A 16,358-nucleotide genomic window follows, 5' to 3' on the forward strand; every position below is an offset into this window, starting at 1 on the left:
AATATTATAGATATATAAAAAATTAGGATGTGATTTATTCAAGACAAGCAACAGTGTTTGTTCAACAATGCATAGTAACGAAAACTTGTTCTTTATTAGAAACAAATATTATTTCTAAACCCTCCAAAAATTAGTGCTAAACCCACTAAAATTAACAAGGATGTTGCACTAGACAGTTAGAAATGATTGGTGAACCAACCTAATGGATGGGAGTGATGTCCGCTTCTCTCTCACAATAAAACCAAAATTTTCAATTTCTTTTCCTTGAGCTACTTAGGGTCGTTGTCCTTCCAATTAATAAAAAGGGAAAACCTATAAATACATTGTAAAAAGGGAAACTAAAAAAGGAATTCCCCGGATTTGAGATACCTTCACCTCCTCACCAACCACCCTCCCACACCGATCTCTCGGTTGGCCGCGCCAGCGCCTTCTGCTGCTGCCGTGGCTGGCCATCAATTACGTTACCACCCATAGGGGACGACGCGCTAGTTTTATTAATTACATTAATCTAAAATGTCTCGTGATAACGAGGAGAATGAATGTAATGCAACATTGCCATTATCATTGTCGTTGTCGTCATCACCATCATTATATGACTCGGAGGTGGATCAGGAGTTGGAGCGTATGCCGTTGGTTCCACCATTATGGAAAAACAAAAAGCGCCTTACGAAGCAACTGTCAATGTGCGAGACGCCACGGGACATTGCGTGGGAAAAACGTCGACGCCAGATACTTCGACAAGAGAGGAGAAAGAATGGAATCATCGACTCCGAGGAGTTGACCGATGAGGATTTTCATGAGCTTAAAGGATGTATAGAGCTAGGGTTTGGGTTTGAAGAAGAGCAAGGACAGAAATTGTGCAACACGATTCCAGCTTTAGACCTGTACTTTGCGGTGAACCGCCAGCTCTCTCCGAGTCCAGTGTCAACACCGCATAGCCGAGCGTCAACCTCACCCCTTGGTGCTCGCTCGTCCTCGTTTGAGAGCCCAAGGAGCGAGTCTGATTCTTGGAAAATATGCAGCCCAGGTAATTTTTCTTTCACAAAAGTATTAAAATTTGTTTGTTGCTCTAGAGTGGTTGAATTGGATAGGCTAAATCCTTCCAGCATTAGCTTGCCCGGGACAAGATGAGACATTGTTTCATGCACCCATGGATTTAAGTAAGCCAAAGGCCAATAGTTACTCTATAGAAAAGAAATTTACAAAAATTGTTCTAAATGAGAGGACCAAAGCATATATGTAGAATCTATATAAAGTACCTTAAACGAGTTGTAAAAATATGCAGCCCAGGAAAATTTTCTTTTACGTAAGTATTAAAACTTGTTCGTAGATCTAGAGTGGTCGATTTGAGTAGGAAAAATCCTTCCAGCTCGGAAAGCTTATGATTTCTCGTCGGAAAAAAAAATTTAGATGAATACCAAAGAACATAAATGGATTCTATTAAGAAACCTAAACAGAATTGTTGATTTGTCAAATTAAGACACTTTTGTAATACCAAATTTTGTTCTTTTGTTGGGATGATTGTGCAGGAGACAATCCTCAGCAAGTGAAGACTAAGTTGAGGCATTGGGCGCAAGCTGTTGCTTGTTCAGTGATGCAATCTTCTTAAAAGTATGGATGGGATATGGAGATTATTGTATAGAGAACAAAGAGAGAGTAAGAAACTAAGATAAGATAATGAGGTTGGCTTGAAGTAGGGTTTTGTTTAACTTGGCATTAATGGATTAATCTGGGGCATTTTCTCTTTTTTTGTTTTTCATTTTTCCACCCAAATCATTCTAGCCATGAAGCCAAGTGTGTGGAGTACATAATTGGCTTGTGAAGAGAAACTTTGGCTAGCTTGAGAGGGCTTATGGATTTAATATCTTTCCCCTGTTTTATTATTGGAAAAACCTGTCAGATCCCAAAAATTTTTGATGTAATTTGATGGAAACAACAGTGCATGCCACCATGAGGTTGGGCTCTTTATATGTGGAAATTGAATCAAGAATATTCATGAATTTGTCCAGCTTTTTGTTGTTGACTTGCAAGTTTAATGTCATGTTTGTTTAAGTTATTTCTATTGGTCCTAATTTGTGTCCTGAAATGTTTGTATTGTCCTAATTTCTGTCCTGAGAGTGTGTGCGTCATGTCTCTATTACTCAAATCTCATTCTATGCCGATAAGAAAATGTTCAAAAAAATGTAACATATTCAGTATATTCTAGATTGCTCAACATTGATGAAAACTGAATCATGTCTTTGACAAATTTTGACAAATATGTAGAATGTAACAAAGTTTAGAACTGAGTTAGCATCAAAAAGTACCAAAATCTCACAAATTTCGAACCACAAACCAGCAACAATAGTTTTACTTTTTGCCACTAATTGAACAAATAATCCACTTGGCACACTATACTACGATAGTTGTAGTGACCAAAATTCGTATAGGCTTACTAACCTTCGAACACGGACCCAAGCCCAATGTTTTTATGATTAACATGTCCACAAAACATTGGGGCCTGTAGCCCATATGGCGCCAAGCCCACGATTCTACAAGCCCCGGTAGCAGACATCATTTCTAACACCCATGAATGGGTATCACATCAGGCGTCACACCGCCTAACATTGCAATCTGACACAGACTAACTGTCGCCTGACAACTACCAGTGCTACACTAGACAACAACCCTCCAGGGGTCAGACACCAACCCAACTTTTATTACGTCTCCACTTATGAATGGTTACGCCATAAAGCTTCACTTGGAATGTGAGATATCGTCAAGTATGATTACTTTTCTGTATAACCAATCTCCACAGGACACGCTGCCCACCTTTATGACTTCTAGGCACCTAGCCTCATAATACCCATCTTTTCTCTTACTTTATAGACTTTGACATAATGCTTACTACATAGACAATGTCCAAAAGGACAAGAGTGGTTAGACAGAATTTTCAAGATAAACTAGTTGTACACCCGCGCTTCGCGCGGCATGAATTTAATTTGAAAAACCATAACACAAATCAAATATATTTTCAAAGTCATAAAATGATGTAATGAAGATGTGGGACAATTACGGTATCAAGTTAGTTGCACACCCGCGCTTCGCGCGGTGCCTATGAAAAAGAGAGGGGCACTCGAATGCATTAGCTGCAAGCTTAGGTTGTCAAATTTTCAAATCTTTAAACTTTTCTCTACATATTATTATCATGAACTTTATTTTTAGTACCCTCCTAAGAGTCATACCATACAGAATTCAGGCGAAATGCTCATGATCAAAGACAATCTCATCTTTATCACAATTATACTAAGTGCATATATGATATCCTTACCTGTTCTTGCATTTCTATGAAGTGGAGAAAGCTGCACTACATTGGAGATGTGAAAATGCATTAGAAGCAAGCTTAGGTTGCCCAAATTTCAGTCCTTAAAACTTTGCTATCAGAAACTTAATATTTGGTACCCTCTTGAGAGCCGCACTCTACAAAATTCAGGACAAATGCTTATTACCAAACATAATCTCATATTATTCACAATTCTACTATATATGTGCGGATATGATAGTCTTTACCTGTGCATTCATTCTTGCCATGACAGTGACAACACTTGAAAAATTAGAATCCTTCAAAACCATTGTGTCCTAAAAAAATAATCAAAACAATGAAAAGAGTAAGAAACTCAAACCAGTCTGAACATGACCATGCCAACTATATAGGAGAAAATTACATATTGAAAACCTGGAGTTCAGGAGTTACAATATTAGTGGTGAAAGAATCAAAAAGAGAAAGTGAGGGCTTATATAACAATATAATATAGACAAATGATGAATAAGCTCTTATATAATTCTTAAATACTGAAGGGAGGAAAATATGTAAAAACCAATTGAGCAACTATACCACCAAGAACATATCCTGACAACTCAGGATATGTTCTTTGCAAGATTAAGTATCTAATATCCAAAAAAAAAACATATTCATTTGAGGCTGAATCTGGTAGGAGGCCATGAAGGCACCTGGGCTACACAGATAAATCGAACCAAGTCAAAATACAATTAACCTACAAACCATAAAGAATTACATGGTAGAGGAGAGAACTCATTAAAAAACAATATTCCCACAATCCAGCAATAATGTTACTATCTATATGGGTTATGCCAATATAGCAAACAACTTGGACACAAAAAAATAATAAAGAGAAGGTCGGGAGTACCCTATGGAACAGTAGGGTTGATAAATCAAGCTAGATTTAAGAACTGCAACAATCAGTGTGAGCCCATAATAGCAATTGCTCAACTCCTCAATATTTACAACAGACCCCTTCCACCATTAAATTAGAAATGATTTGTGCTTTCTATGGACAACTGTTTCAGAGGCTTTGCAAAGGATAAACATATAATACCAAGTAAATTGCAAAAGCATGAGTAATCATCAACACTAAACAATCCCTTTCCTGGTATTGAATATACTCTTCTGACCTGTTGAAGATGAACTAATGAAAACACACAGAGTTTTGATTTTGAACGTCAAGATAAAGACAAAAGGCTTGGAACTTACTTGTCATTTGCATTTGTCCAATCCGTGGAACTGTCCCCACTCCCCATAAGCCCTTTCGCTAACCTGATGACCAATTCCTCCACCCAATCATTCATGTGCACAGCATAATCCCAGCATGCACCAAATCGGCGACAATGCAAAATCCTACACAAAATCGAAGACATCATGTTAGCAATTCGAAGAGGAAAGTTTAAAAACATAATTGCCAAACCGACGGAGTTCATTCACCACTTTGAAATATCCCTACCTACGAGCGGCTTAAGGATTCAGTCCTGCAAATCTGACATCTACCAAAAAGAAATGAGAAATTACAAAGAGAGAATATGTACAGCTACAAAACGATTAGAGAAAATAAGATAAAAAAAAAATTGAACCAGAGAGAATGGTACCTATGAAAACCCAACCGATTGCTTGAAACAGGTTGCCGAGAAGATAGAAACCGAAGCTTAGAGTAGAGAGAATTGAAGCAGAGAGAATGGTACCTATGAACACCCTACCGATTGTTTGAAACAGGTTGCCGAGAAGAGAGAAACCCAAGCTTAGAGAAGAATTGTAGTTCACCCGCCAGGTGCATGCGGCAGACCAAAGACGATTGGGCTCTTTGTTGATTCAGGTGATTCATGAACATAAGATAAGAAGAGTAATAGGAATGGCAAAAGACGATTCATGAACAGAAGTCAAAAGGATCATCTGAAGAATCGTAAACGACGACATGTCAATATTAACTCAAGTCCAATTTGTTTTTTTTTTAATTTTAATTCAGATTAGATGCCACGTGGCAATCATATGCTCTTTACAGAAGCTGATGTGGACACTCTCAAAACCCATCTGAGACTCCGTAATTATATATGTATAGATACCCTGAAACTTCAATAATTAATCCTCCCCCATCTTTGGGGAAGGGGATATTGATTACAAACTAAAACACTAGCTTAGCTCTGAATTTTTCTACCAGATATTCAACCAAAATATCATCCGGTCTTGGAGCTTCTAATGACTCTGTACCTTTTGATAGGCATTCAAGGTTGTATACGATCCTACATCATCAACATTTGACTTTTCAACGATTATGGATTTAGCTTCTACAATAGTCTATAGAGGCAGATTTATTGTAGTTGTAACAAATTTGAGAAGCAATAGCATCAGTTGGTGCACCCATGTTAGAGGCGGATTTAAATTCTAGTGAACATCTTTATATTATTTTTATTTATAAAAATTATTAAGGAGAGAACTTTATAGTAAATTATTTAAACTCCATCAAGAGTTTTTTTTTTCCACTCGAATATGTACTCTTGGTGGATTCTGAGCAACGAGAACATATATTACAAAAACTTGTATCATGGATTCGAGTTTAACCTAGAAGTGGATCTAGGATTCTCCCTCAAATATGGTTTCTTTTTCTTTCAATTTATTATCACTTCTTATGAGGATTTTTTGGTCTCGGGTAGGTTTAGGTTTTCAAAATCTTTTTTATGTATTCGCAATTATGTAACAAACACAAAAGCTCAATCTGTGTGTACCAAAAGTGACCTCCAGTCTCTTGTTGGCACATGGCGCCGTAAGGGCCCACTAATGGCTAAGAACATCCAATCACCAGCGAACACGTGGCAAGGCAAAAAATTTTTATATTAATGTTTGTTCATTTTGCAGATATTCTGGTGTTATTTGAGTTGAAATCCAAGGGTCTAGTCGTTGAAAATTGAGGGCTATCTGAAATGGTTTGTTCGAAAGGCTAAAATCATGGGATTAATTGTCAATATTGTTTTATTCTATTTTAAAATAATTTGTTAGCTGAAAACCGAGATTTTAGCTGAATAAATGCGCAAGAGGTGCATGAGATTTCGGAGTTAACAGCCTACACATTCCTAAAAATTCTCAGACTCATTTCTAGAAATTGCACGATAACCAAAGGTAAGAAACACGTTCGTCCTACACTTTAAGCCAAGAAGAAACCTGCCCACGTTCAAGCAAACATAAGTAATAACAAAATGACAACTACCGACATCTTTCCCTCAACAGCCATTATGAGGCCTATTTATCAGGGAGTGGAGCAAGCTGCATCTTCCTAGGGCTCTCATATCCATCTTCAAGAAGGGACACGACCTAGGAACCTTACCATGATCCCCATCACTCTGAAGATATTGCGATTATGAAGAGTTTTGACCCAACAACTCAAGCAACAAGAAAGAAGTCAGTTTTCATGATCTACCACGTCTGCACATGTCGAGATCGTGCCAAGAAAACAGGAGACGAGGTCACCATTGAAGACTATAAGAAGAAGCAGAAGAGAAACTCACAATCATCCCGCGTTAAACACAAACTCGACATCTACAAAATTTACTACTTTATTGGCATGGCTCCAGTCAATCATCTTTAACCCATTTATTTACTTTTAAGCCTCCATGGCTATAGCCTCTCCGGTTATATTTTGTTTTGGCCTGTAAAGCACGCCCCTCAATACATTCTAGGATGTATTCCCAGTTAAAGATCCCAATGCATTAGCGATGTGTTATTTCTTTTTATTTCATTAATAGAAGTATTTTCATTCCAGTGTTAGTCTTCGATCTCATACTTTTCTCATTTGATAAAGTTAAATTTTGAGTCTTTTTTCCGAAAAATAGCCTAGAATAAGTAGTTTTGTGTTCTCAGACTGCAAATAACTCGTCTGGTGGCAGGTAAGATTTGGTACAATCTCATATCAAAATCTTTAGATTAACAGCAAATCCTGATACACCTGAACACACACATCATCAACAACTCAAACACTCATATCCCTTTAGTAGTCAGAATTTAGAGATCTCCTGCCAGAGCATAAGAGACCAAGCGCAATCCTAGATTCCATGTACAACTTATGGATCAAGGTGTATATTTGAAGAGTACAACTTGATCCATCTATATGGACGTTGAATGGGCTGATAGTGGATATTCTCAATACCCTTGCTCATTGAGTTTGTTGGTTAAGTGTAGATGGTGAATACATTCAGCCCCTACAAGGTTTTCTTAAAGGGTTGGTTGAGTTAGAAGCTTATTGAAGAACCAATCCTTTGTGTTTAGAGCATGTTTAATCATGTTTGGGTATCTTATGAGAAATCGACTTGGCAAACTATAGATCCCTACAATTGAGGCGAGTCGAAGACTACGATTGTCGAGGTGGGGTATGGTAAGGCGAGTCGATTCGAGGACACCTGCAAGAGTGTGGCAAGACGAGTGAAGCGTATCAGAATGAGGACCCAAGAAGAACTAAATATTTAGATTATGGGTATTTATGTATTTTAGTTAGTTTAGTCAAGTAGTCAACTCTATGGTAGGATAAGAATATGGTATTGTAGGGTTTAGAAATTATGTAGAGAGGGGAGAAAAAGAAGTGAGAGGCGGCACAATACTGAGGGGAAATCCAAGAATATGATCAATTCTTCACTACATTCTTGCTTTGATTTGCTTGGATTAGGATGGAACCCTACCTTAGGTTATTGACTAGATTATTAGGCTCTTTGGGCATTCGTTATCCCAATTAGCTTGGGCTAGAGAGGAACCCTACCTTAAGTTCCGATCTAGAGATTATATTAGGGTTTAATTCTGTAAGTTCTAATCGATCACAATTATCCAGGTTGTATTGGGGTGAAATTTGTAAATCCTCAGTCGATCATATCACTTTGTATTTGTGTTGTTATTTAATTATCCATCTAGTTGTGGATTTGTTCTTATTTATCTTGATAGATATTCAAATTGCTCTTATTTTACGACTTGATGGTGCTTTCGTGTTGTTTGGGTGTGGCATGTTGATGGATCCTGGAATGGGGTCCTCATCAGTATCATTGCAGTTTGAAGGATGGATGAGTTACTATACACAGTGAAATAACATATTTAAACATGGGTCTCCATAGAGGTGTGGAGTAAATTTCACCTCGGTGCACTTGTGGTAGAACTGGCCGCTCAAACGGGCTCCTCTCTACACTTGTGGCAGAGTTCTCACCTAACACTATTTAAGTTGTGAAAAACAAAAAAATTTTTAGGTTTGACAAAATACACTTGAGAAAAAGAGGAAAAAAGAAGAAGAAAAAAGGCGATCGACTCGTGTAGAGGAATGAAAGACAACTTGTGATCTTGATCCTTGTGATAGTAAAGCCTAGCAACCACAATAGACGTAGTCTATTAGGTCGAATTGACGGGGTGTATCACTATAAATCCCTATATTCTTTCTTTACTGCTGTTTTGATTTTACTTGTTTGTTATTTTAGTTTATTCTTTGGTCGTTTGACATTGTTTTGTTGGTTATTATCTAGCATTGTTCTTGCTTAGATTAATTGGGATTGTAGTATAATCCCAACAAGTGGTATCGAAGCTTGAGCTATTTTTTCAACAAGTTTGAGTTGTAGTAGATCTGTGTTTAGTGGGTGAAGATAGTGCCAAGGATGTCGATAAGTTTGATGGGACTGATTTCCATCATTGGAGGATACAATTCATCGATTATCTAAATATTAGGGATTTAGAAGTACCCTTTGCTAGAATAGTTCCAACTTACATGAGTCAAACAGGATGAGAGAAGCTTGATAGAAAGGCCTTAGAGGTGGTCCGGTTAACACTTGCAAAGAGTGTTAGTGCACAAGTCATTAATGACACTACAACTATCCGGCTTATGAGTACCATGTCTGATATGTATGAGAAACCAGGTGATGTAGAACAATTGGTGGAAGACTACGTGGAGGTTTTAAGCGCAGGCTTGAGCGCAGATGTTGATATGGAAGGGTTTGAGCGCAGGCTTGAGCATACTACTTGAACGTCCGTTTAAGCATGCTAACTTGGATTGCAGTTGGATGTTTGATTATACGTTTGAGCGTACTGATTGTGTTACATGATTAGCTAGTTATTTCCATATTCACCATGATACGGTTAGTGCTAAGCTTATGGAAGCTGGGAATCTATACTTGGAGCAGTTAGATGTCAAGAGTCCTAATTGTTTTATCTCTAGGGAATTTGGAGGATGACATTTATATAAAGTAACCAAAGGATTTTGTAGCACAAGGTAAGGAGGACTTGGCATGCAAACTGGATAGGAGTCTTTCATGCTTGAAACAAGCCCCGAGATAGTGGAACAAGAAGTTTGATTCGTTCAAGTGCAGGAATGGCTATACAAGATGCCATGCAGACCACTGTTGTTACTTTAAGAGGTTTGACAATTCCTACTTATTATTTTACTTTAGGTGGATGATGTGTTGGTGGTTTGGGCTGATCTAAGTGAGATTAAAATGTTGAAGAAGCAATTGTCAAACAGTTCTCAATGAAGGATCTAGGCAAAGTCAAGAAAATCGTAGGAATGAGGATTGTTAGAAATAATCCTAAGAATGAGGATTATCTTTAATAATGAATGCATAAGGAATTTTAGATAATATAAAAAGCATGAAATATTATTCTATAGTTAGTTTTGCAAATGAAATTATTTTATGCATAGTAATTGGGAGACTTTGGTTTTGCATGGAGATAGTGGTGAAAGACCTAGGCCACACAAGAGGGGGGTGAATTGTGTCACCAAATTCTACTTCGAATCCTCTTTAACAAAATCATCACACAGACACAACACAAACCAGATTTAATCAAGTGAACAAATAGTCAATGTTTTGGTAATGAATAAAGAGTATAATATTTGAAGTCAGTATATAACTTGCAATCAATATATATGAATAGAGATCAAGAAGCTGAGCTATAATATCAATCGTGTATAGTCTAGACAGATTAAAGCATATTAAAAATCAACCAGTCAAAGCAATAAGGAAAGCTGTAAAAGTATAGGGAAGAGATGCAAACAGTGATTTATAGTGGTTCAGCGACTTCACCAAGTCCTCCTACGTCCACTCCCTAAGCACCATTGTTTAGGAGTTCAATCCACTATGGAAACGGTGATTTTTCGGAGTTCACCCCCGAAACTCAGAGGTTTTTTACAAACTCACCCTCCTAACTTTTACACTCGTGGTTTTAAAGTCAAACCACAAAACTCTCACAAACTTACAAAGGTTACACGTTTAAGTACAAGGTTCCTCTCAAACAAATTTAGAGAGTATTTAGGAGATAGGAACTCTCAAGTATACTCTATGGCTCACGGGTATGGATGAGAGAATGATAAGTATAAGGGCTTTTACAAATCAGAATATAGTATGAGAAAACTTGGTTTGATTAAGATGATAGCTGAGAATTTTTTTGTGCTTTTCTTTGAACTTTCTTGGTTGAGAGAATGATAGATACGCACGGCTCAATGCAATAGCTTTCTTTTCTCACTTTTGGTCTTCTCTTGTTGCTATATAAGTCAGCCACGAGCGAGGCAATTTAAGTTTGAAAAATTCCTTAAAGTTCTCCTCTTGATTTTTGGTAATCAACTCCACAAACTTGCCTTTTTATTATGGGAAATCATCTCCTTCAAGTCACACATTTTTTTCTTCTCCTTTGTCTTGATTTTGTTTCTGCATAAATTTAGCAATCTTGATTTATAGGATCTCCATGCAAAAGGAAACAAATCAGCTCCACTTTATTTTGAAGAATAACTAACTGGCACCTAGGGTTTTCTTTGTAACACAAAGTCAACTCCTCATGATTTGTATGGAAACAACCTTTTCATATTCTTATCATCAATGTGTAGATTCAGCTCTATGACTCTGGAATCAACTCTTTGATCAAATAAGAAAGAATCAATGTAAACATGGAAATGACTTGACTTTTCTCTTTGAAGAAATCACCCTTTGATGCTTATGGAAACAAGCTATAATTCTTCAAATATTAGTCCTTCCATATTTGCAAAAGAATCAGCTCCAAAGTATTGACTGAATAAGTTTGAAAGTATCTTACCAGTAAACCAGCTCTTCAAATCATAATAAGCTCTTCTCTTGTTTTTCACGGCTATGCACATGAGGAGACTTCCTCATTCAAGTCCAGACATTGAGCGAGGATAATTTCCAATAAACTCTCCTTCCTCATCGGCCACCTCACTTGTCAACTTGCCACTTTCAAAATTTGCTTCAATCAATTTCTAGTGGATTGTCAAGGGTACTTAGGAATTTTTTAGCAAGCCCTAGGTCTTCCAAGACCAATCTTGGACCACCGCATAATAGCTCACATATTCATTGGAGTATTTAGACCTAACCTGAAATATTCTAAAAAATGTTTGTAAGCTCGTTTGAACTTAATGCTTGAAACATACGTTAATATAGTTCAAATAATCTATCTTTATACATAGAGTATTATAAGCATAAGCATTTAGCAAATGAATCGTTGAATCAAGATGTAATCACAGTCGAAACATTAAACATGTATTTTGGAAAGTAGCCATCAAAACATACCTTTTCACATTTTAAGACATATTTAAGTTAAGCATGCTCACACACATTTTTACACACAATCATAAAAAACACAATGTTGACCTAGACGGTCCAACGAGTGGTGATATTGGATGGTTCAATCATGAGATATAAATCAACTTATTGAGGTTTTCATGATTTTATTCAAAGCATAAGAATAAATCCACATAACATTATTTGTGTGTGAAAATATTGTGTGATCAATCCATATAACTAATATATGCATATGCATTTATAAGAAGGAAAATCGCTTTCACATGTTCCTTCTCCATGGTATTTTTCTTTGCAGTCATTATCACAATTACTAGCACAAGATGCAAAGTCGTTGTACGGCAAATATGCAGCCTTTCCTTCTGTTGTTGGCATCAAAGAAAAAAATCAGCACACAAAATATATTTTCTAATATTTTTCATCTCAATTCTCTTTAATCCACAAATGAATTTTTGTATCTAGTTTGATAGAATCTTACTGAAAACGAAAGAATAAATTATAAAGGAGAATTATGCAAAACTATTATGGCATACCAAATGCAACCAGCAGGATAACAAGAACGAAGACAAAGGTACCAAGTTTTGCCATATATTTAGTCTTTTCTAAGCACTTTATGGAGAATAAAATTTCAAAGGGATTTGCTATATAATGTTTTGACACCGAGCATGCATATATATAGGAACCAATTGATATATTTTCATTAAATAATTAACCATATCGTTGTGATATTCAGCATTGATTTTAAGATGTCGTTTGGTTCGCGGAATCTAGTTTTTTAGGAATAAGAGTTTTACTTTTATCAAGAATTCATATATTTGATTGGTGGAATCCTTGGAATCCGAGATTTCAAGGAAAGTTGGATTCCTCCAAATGAGAAATTATTCTTTTCTTCCAAAAAGGAGGAATCCTTGGAATCCGCCCTTATTTTTAATTAAATACCTATCATTTCATTTTGAAAAACATATAATTTCGACAATATCCCACTATTATGTTTTTAAATATGTCATTTTCTATTATTTTTTTATTAATTAAATATGATCACATAAAAAAATATTTATATTTTTTCATTTTTATAGTTTTTAATTTAAATATTCAAATTAAAGTATTATTTTTAACTTTAAATCTGTCATATAATGAGAAATAATTGTAATTTTTACTCTATTCGAACATGGCCAAAAAAGTCAATGATGCTGGGAAAATAGTATAAGAGTGCAATCTTTATTGGCAAGAAATGAAGATGTCAGTAAAATAGCTTTCCTGAAATTTTTTTTTCATTCTCATCTCCAAATCTGTGAACCAAACGAGCCATAAAAATATTGTCAGCATCCATTTGCAAAGTGAGGTCACTGTAGTGTCAAACCTGGAAGGCTTCTTGCATTGGCAATGAGGCTAACTCTCTTGCCCCAAATCCCGAGGGGAAGAGGTGAAATATAAAATATCTTCCCAGCCAAGTAAGATCGGTTTTCAAAAGTCAAAAATAGGCCTTGAAAAGCAAATTGGTTTATAAAATCAAATACGATTGAAATGGTAACATTGAGAGATATAAAGTTACACTTATTGCTCAAGGTTATAATCAAAGTGAAAGCTTTGATTATAATAAACTTTTGCCTATGTTGTTAAAATAGCAAATGTTAGGATTTTCTTAGCTTCAACCACCATGAATAAGTGGATCATTCATCACCTAAATGTTCATAATGTTTTTTCTAAATGGTGATTTAGAGAAGATGTCTATATGAAGATTCCTCAGAGATTTCAAAGTCAGGATACCAAACAAGTTTATAAGCTAAATAAATCAATTTATGGATTAAAACAAGCTACAAGACAATTGAATGAAAAAAACAAAAAGACTTGTTAGATTTTGGTTTTATAACAAAAATGACAAAGTAATCCTTCTACTATATATGTAGATGACATGAGAATAGGAGGTAATAATATTGACTTAATAAACAAAGCCAAAAGATATTTCATGGAATGGATTTGGTGTAACAATGACCATTATATAAAAACTCACATTTATCTAAACCGAAAATACTTTATGTCCCAACAAATTTGCATCCCAGAATTGTACCAATCTATATGGCATATTAATTGTGCATGCCAACATGGCATTAATTTAAAAGAAAATTTTATGTTTCCCCAAATTTCCCCACAAGCCGTTGCTTTATTTCTCTCCTTCCTCCTCCTTTCTCCCTCTTCCCTATCTCTTCTCTCTCCACCCTCACACCTCACCTCATGGCCAACTAGGCTTTTTCACCATCGTTGGTCTCAAACAAAGCGTCAGGCCAGAGGGAAGCTACCCTAACCCTCCATTGACAACAACGGCGAAGAATTTCGCCGGAAAAGCCTGTAAAATTGTAGATCTCCATTACTTCAAAAGTTCAATCTGGCCATCTCTGGCGTCTTCTCTGCACGTCGTCACCTACGTTGGACTCCCCGAGGTAAGGAGCACATAGCCCAGCCTTGCGCCAGCCTCCCGAAAGTAGATGACCTATTTTTCAAAAATAATGTAATTAAGATCAATATGTGATAATGAAAACAATGTAATACTAGTATGTGTAATTCAAAAACAACGTAATTACAATCTGATAGTAAAAAATAGTGTAATTACATTTATTTCAAAAATAATGTAATTAAGAACTACCCGATAAAACATACCGTTAATGGATCTTGTTTTAAAGAGGATTACATACTGATTCTGAATATATAATATTTTTTCGATATCTAACATGTATTTTGATAAATAAATAGTTTTGAATTTTTGTTTCAATAAAGAAAGGAACTTTCTAAAAATACTCACCCTATTTACCATATAAACTCACCATATTTCCTATTCTTTCCTATCTCATGACAACTGATTTGTTATGAAATTTATTATATGACCCAATATTGATATTGATTCGATAAACGCAGACACATATCATATTGTTTGCAGATTATGTCCTTTCCATAATTCCTTCATGTCATGTCATAAAAAAAAGAAAAAAAATCTCATTATGAACAATGTTTGGTGTTGTCTATCTCTTATATAATTGACTAAAATCAACTTTTTCACTATTAATTATTTCACTTAAACAAATAATTGAGTTAAGTTCACTGTTATAATTTTTAATTGTTAGATTCACTGTTATAACGTGCATTATATATGCAAAGAGAGATAGTGTTTTCCACATGGCTTGCATGTAGAGATTGTAAGAAGGACTTTCTAAACATTGGATTATAACTACTAAATACTAATAACACAAAAGTCTTGGATATTTAAAACAAAATTATTCAAACATATTAACACATGTTACATTTATAATCTTCCAACATAATGGTTGCAAAAGGAAACATAGAACGCATATACTGTATGTACGCATGAATTCGCTTCGCATACGGGGTAACCCATGCAGTTGCACAATCATGCCTGAAGTGAACCCATTGAGGCATTATGGGAGGCATCGGGTACTTCTCTGTAAATGCAACATGGACGTAGTGATTATTATTTACGTACCCGATAGCGATAGAAACATGTTGATTGGACGGTGGTGGAGTATATCGAAGTGGAAAATACGTCAAGCTCTGTGCAGCACTTAAAACGTGTAATATCACATTAAACTTTGAAGCAATCAAGAGACCCATGTCTGACATAGTTATCCAGTGCTCAATCGGTGCTCCTCTATCGAATGCAAAGAAGTTCAGTGAGTTGTAAACACAAGTCCACTAGTCATCATTGCCAAATATTGCAACATACTGTGTCCTGAATATGTGCAATTCTTCTCTTAAGTTATACCAGATAGTTGCCTATGCATCTTCATGAAGACCAAGACAGACACGGTGATAAGTCAAGTTTCCTCAAAAATTATGTATGGAATCAATTGGTATGGGATTACCATCGTTCAAATATATTGCTTGCTCGTGCGCACATGGCAGTTCATAGCTCGTACAAAGTTGATATCCGCATTTGTAGGAAACTTCTCCGACATTATTAGACTGCTCAAATTCCTTCAAAATTAGATGCAATGCACGGCTTGAAACGAAACCGCATAATTCGTGGAAGTGCGGTATATTGAATCGATGTTGGACGATAGTTTTGCTCTGCTCAATACTCGCTTTGATAGCTATGTCTTGTGATTGGATGACTTGATGAATAAATGACAGTGATGTCACCAAATCTGATTGTGATGACTCCAAGTATCGTTTCAACTTGGCATACTGGCTCTCAACTCTATTAGTTGTTTAGTTTCCAAAATGTAGATATTTATTGGTCTAGACAGATATAAACATCTCCTTATACTGTGTCAACCATACATCTTTAAGATAATTAATAATACCTGGAAGGTTTTGTAACACTACCTTAAGGTCCGCCAAATTGCACACAAACGCATTCTCAGTTTCAGATTTCAACAACGTAGTCCTCATTTTGTAGAATGCATTCCAAGATTTGTTGTTTGTTATTGATGACCTGTACTTACTCAAAATACTGCTATAGATGTGTCATCTACAAAGTAATT

The 16,358-nt window shown here is 35.9% G+C and overlaps 1 protein-coding gene and 1 long non-coding RNA gene across 2 annotated transcripts; one reads left to right on the top strand and one right to left on the bottom strand.

Moving 5' to 3' along the window:
- The first annotated feature begins 513 nt into the window (after positions 1-513).
- LOC120008761 lies at positions 514-1,820 on the top strand. Its single transcript, XM_038859136.1, has 2 exons — positions 514-1,027; positions 1,530-1,820. The coding sequence occupies exons 1-2, from the start codon at positions 514-516 to the stop codon at positions 1,607-1,609; spliced, it is 594 nt and encodes a 197-aa protein (XP_038715064.1). The 3' UTR covers positions 1,610-1,820.
- A 1,277-nt stretch (positions 1,821-3,097) lies between these two features.
- LOC120009774 lies at positions 3,098-5,156 on the bottom strand. The gene is made up of 4 exons (XR_005470740.1): positions 4,921-5,156; positions 4,532-4,675; positions 3,550-3,715; positions 3,098-3,459 (listed from the first exon to the last, which is right to left on the bottom strand). It is a non-coding gene; the product is annotated as an uncharacterized LOC120009774 (long non-coding RNA).
- Between the last annotated feature and the right edge of the window lie 11,202 nt (positions 5,157-16,358).

This window comes from Tripterygium wilfordii, chromosome 11 (assembly GCF_013401445.1).
Source record: "Tripterygium wilfordii isolate XIE 37 chromosome 11, ASM1340144v1, whole genome shotgun sequence".
Taxonomy (NCBI): Eukaryota; Viridiplantae; Streptophyta; class Magnoliopsida; order Celastrales; family Celastraceae; genus Tripterygium; species Tripterygium wilfordii.